We start from the raw sequence: 4,646 nt of genomic DNA on the forward strand, positions 1-4,646 counted from the left end.
CAGTTTACAGATAAAGCTAAATGCTTTAATATACTTTAAAGTTAGCTGAGGGACAATTTCTCTAATCCAATGAATATTAACGGCAACATTTTGTACTATGGTTTTATGCTATAAAACCATTGAGATTATATTACACATCATTAATAAGCATAACATATTTGTATTATTAAATGCCTTTAACTCTCTATCTCTTTATAACACAAGTATCTCTAATTGCAGATGTCAAATTATCCAGATAAAAGATTCATAAATGATTATGGAATCATCTAAAAGTCTACTTATATTTTCTCACATGCTCATAGTTAATAGACCTTATATTGACAGGTCTCTAATTCTAAGTGTTCTTGTTTCTCTGGAAAACAGCAGAAAACTCCTCTACAAAGGTCTTCCTGAGCTTGGCGTTGGCCTGGATGGTGATGACGGACTCTGCTGTTGGGTAGGACAGAACCATGAACCAGCTGATTAGAAGCTTGTCATCCGGGGATGAACTGAATCTATCTGTGGAGAACAAAATCTCCCCTATGCAGAAGATTACAATAACTACAAGTATCAGGGTCATTGTTCTGATAGCATTGATGTGGGCTTGGAGTTTAGAACGAGTAAATACAGAATCATTCTTTATATTACACACGTGTCTCAAAAGAGAGGACACAGTGAGAATAATAGAGTAGAGCACGAGAATAAAGGGCAGACAGCAGCCAAGACCGGTGGCTATTAGCACATACAAGAGATTCACATTAAATGCCCCACTAATAAATGAAGATCCTAGAGTGCTGTTCTCAGAATCTTTCACATCAGTTTCAAATTCCATATTCCAGTTGAAGAGAAGACTTGATAGAAATGACCCAACAGCCGTCAGTAGAAGCAGCAGCACCAAGGAAGAAGAGCGAATCCTCTGTAACCAACCACAGAGCCCATATCTGAAGTTGGTGATGCTGGTACAGTAGTAGGCACAGAGCCAGGCAGTCAGCCAAAAGCTGCAGTAAACCATTGCAAGTGTAAATACGAACAATGGAAAGTACACTTCCCTAATAAACAGCACAGGAACACAGATGATATAAAGTGAGCCCTGTGCTGTCAGACCGCACTGTAGGAGTATATTTACTAGTCCTTGAAGAAGATGGATCAGATGAGATGGGTTCAGCCTCTGGTCATGTTTGATTATCTTAGCATACATAAACAAAATGTAGGTGTTTAAAGTAACTGCTATCCCACTTTCGAGGAACGCAATGCTCAGCAGGACAATCAGTGTTGGAGACAGCATTTTGTGGCTTCCTCTATGCTCCAGCTGGCTGTAATGGTTTGTGCATTTTGAGCACAGACAGTTCTATGTGTGTAGTTTGAATTATGCAAATAATCTCCAAGGCTTGGCGATGTCATGTTCTAAGCATAAATTGGTATTTTACTACATAGCTACTGTGTGATAAATGTACACTGATTATAAGCTAGGTTATATAATGTTTAGACTGGGTTATGTGTTTGATAACTAATGTGATTTGTACTTTGCTGTGGTATTCTTCGTGTATCTGCATGCTGCCGGACACACATTAAGAAGAAGGTCCTGGAACAAGATACTGGATATCTGGGGCTGAGAGGGGACTCCATTAAAATGCAAGCCCTGTGCTCCGGTCAGTCTGTGTGAGAGATCCTCTGGTAGAGAGTGACATGACAAGTATACAAAGGGTGGTGAAGAAGTGATTGCACTTCTTCACAACTTGTGTTTCTTGGCTAAATGCCTCCAAGCAGCACCATCATAAGCTGGACCTGCTGCCAGATGGATCCTGAATCCATTCAACAAACCCAACCCATCATGGTGTCCATGCTGATAGAAGGGCTATGGAGGAATGCAGTGGCTCTGCGGATGACTGTAGGCAAGTCTTAAAGGTAAGTGTCACCCAGTAACAATAAGAGAATTGCAGATTGTAGAAATATTGTGGTAAACTGGTGCCCCCTAGAGGTCATTCTAAAAGTCTCTCTCACACACACAGCAGCGCACGATCCAGTCATATTGCTTGACATTCAGGAAAGAATAGGTCACTTCTACCTGACAACAACATAAATAACACTATCACTCTATAGGGGGTATTCAATTAGACAAATGATTTACCCTGCAGGTGACTGCTGTCTAAAGTCCAAGCAATGCCGGGAAAGGCAAATCAATTACAGATTCAGGCGTGGAGCAATCACCACTAATTGGATTGCTGGAGTCCAGCAATTAGCACCCTATTTTATTGGAATTTCCAAACAGAAAGTCACTTCAGAAAGTACTAATACAGGACAACCGCAGCCCTTCATACTAAACCTTCGCTAACATAGTTACCGGTTTATAGAAGGCCTGGAGGAAGGGACCTGTCACCGCCAGTAACCTGCTCACAGTCATTTGAAAAACTATTATTATTTATTAACAGTTTCTTTTATATCTTGCAGTACTTTACAGATAATGTTTGAACATTCACATCAGTCTCTGCCCCAGTGGAGCTTACAATCTATATTCCCTACCACTGTTACACGAACACACAGACATTCTAGGGTTAATTTTGTTAGGAGCCAAATAACGTACCAGTATATTTTTGGATTGTGGAGGAAACTGGAGTAAACATAGAAACATAGAATTTGACGGCAGATAAGAACCACTTGGCCCATCTAGTCTGCCCCTTTTTTAAACATGTTACCTCAAACCATATTTGATCCTTATTTTTTTGTAAGGATATCAATATGCCTATCCCAAGCATGTTTAAATTGTACTACTGTATTTGCCTCTACCACCTCTGATGGGAGGCTATTCCACTTATCTACTACTCTTTCTGTGAAGTAATTCTTCCTCAAATTTCCCCTGAACCTTCCTCCCTCTAGTTTCAGTGCATGTCCTCGTGTTCTGCTGCTCCTCTTCCTGTGAAGAATGTCTCCCACCTGTACCTTGTTAAAACCCTTGATATTTTTGAAAGTTTCTATCATGTCCCCCCTTTCCCTTCTTTGCTCTAAAGTATACATATTAAGATCTTTTAGTCTTTCCTGGTACGTTTTGTGATGTAGGCCATGCACCATTTTAGTTGCCCTTCTTTGTACAGTCTCTAATGTATTTATATCCTTCTGGAGATATGGCCTCCAGAACTGAACACAATACTCTAGATGAGGTGCCCAGAGGAAACCCACGTAAGCATGGGGAGAATATACAAACTCTGAACAGTTAGAGCCATGGTGGAGATATAACCCATGACCTCAGCGATGTGAGGCAGTAATGCTAACCATTACACTGTCTGTACTGTACCAAATTATGCAGCTGCTGACAATACAACAGGATACCGTAAGTACAGTACTGGAATTTTCTAACAGAATCAATGTTAGGAACCATGATTAATGGTTCAGTTCTGTTTTGTGTTCTGTTCAGTTTGTGTTTGGTATTTGACTCTCTGGTGGCCTCCAGTGGTAGGTCGGTGCCATTATATCTCTATATTCTGTAAGCTTAATTCATTCACAAGTTTACGAGGTAAGGAGCTTGTTAGTACAGCTTGGGAGCTGCCTGGATCTTTCTCAGCTGATTAATCACTTCAGCCCTTCATAGAGGATACTCTCTGGCTCTGCCCTGTCAGTAAAAGCTTCAGTTCCTGAGTCATAGCTTCCTTTTCCTTTTGCAGGTAGCTGCTAGTTCCTGTTTCCTGCTGGCCTCCGTCAGGTTACTGCTCTGGTACGAGCTCACCAGCCATCTGCTGGTCTTTAGTTCATTTCTCCCTGCACTCAGCCCAGTGTGCAGCCTTCCTGGCCTGTGGCAGATCCAGCCTGCTTACTTTCAGTAGCAGAATCCTGTCTGTCTGCTCCAGCCTGCTCCAGCCTGCTCCGTACCATCCTGAGCTGTTCCACGGTGCTGCTACGCCTGTTTCAGGTAATGTAAGTGCTGCAGTGGAGCCTGATTTTGTTCCTTGTTTGTTTATAAAGTCCTAGCAAGCTGCCATATTCCTTCTCTGAACCAGTGCCTGTCAGCGCCAGCAAATACTTCCCTGTGGTGGTTCCCTGTCTATTCAGCTGGTTCCTGGTCTCTTGAGTACCCTGCTAGGGGCCTGGTTTATTTCCTTATTACTTGTGGCTCTCCTGAGCATATCTTTATTTACCCACCCTCTGCTTGGTGTGGAAGGGTGTCCTTTCAGCAGTACCCTGTATCCTTATTTGCTTTTGCAGGGGTGCTAACTTCAGTTGCCTTATTCTGTGTTCACTGTTCCGTGCGTATTGTTCATGGTGTGCTTTTTGATGTGGTGTAATTTATTCTTGTGTATGCGACGTGGTCGCTGGTGGTTGACGACTAGGTCGCTGGCGCAATTAGCTGCGTTAGTCAGTTTGGGCAAGTTGCCTTCTTTCTTATTTTTCCAGTCAGGTCCTTTAGTCAGTTCTCCTTTTGGCTATACCCTTGGGGGGTCGCTGACTCTTTGTCCCCACATAACACCTGGTTGCACCGGAGCTGTAGCGGGCCTTACTCACTACTTCAAACTTGGCATTTACAGGCGAAGCCTAGCATCCGCAGGAGTCAGTCACCTCACACAACTTTACTGTTTAGGATACCACATTGGTGAGTTGTCATAGTTTAATTGGGTACTTAAATGTTAGCTGGGCGCCCCTTACGTACTTTGTTTAGTGGTGTATTGAGAATACCAATA

The 4,646-nt window shown here is 42.5% G+C and overlaps 1 protein-coding gene across 1 annotated transcript; it reads right to left on the reverse strand.

Moving 5' to 3' along the window:
* Window positions 1–334: 334 nt before the first annotated feature.
* On the reverse strand, window positions 335–1,264 carry LOC146020775 (taste receptor type 2 member 40-like). The gene has a single exon (XM_083154234.1). The coding sequence runs from the start codon at window positions 1,262–1,264 to the stop codon at window positions 335–337; it is 930 nt and encodes a 309-aa protein (XP_083010360.1).
* Window positions 1,265–4,646: the final 3,382 nt, after the last annotated feature.

This window comes from Crinia signifera, chromosome 7 (assembly GCF_055691185.1).
Source record: "Crinia signifera chromosome 7, ASM5569118v1, whole genome shotgun sequence".
NCBI lineage: Eukaryota > Metazoa > Chordata > Amphibia > Anura > Myobatrachidae > Crinia > Crinia signifera.

Bases quoted from the DNA above. Each gene is read 5' to 3' on its own strand.
- LOC146020775 (XM_083154234.1), bottom strand. From the start codon at position 1,264: ATGCTGTCTCCAACACTGATTGTCCTGCTGAGCATTGCGTTCCTCGAA.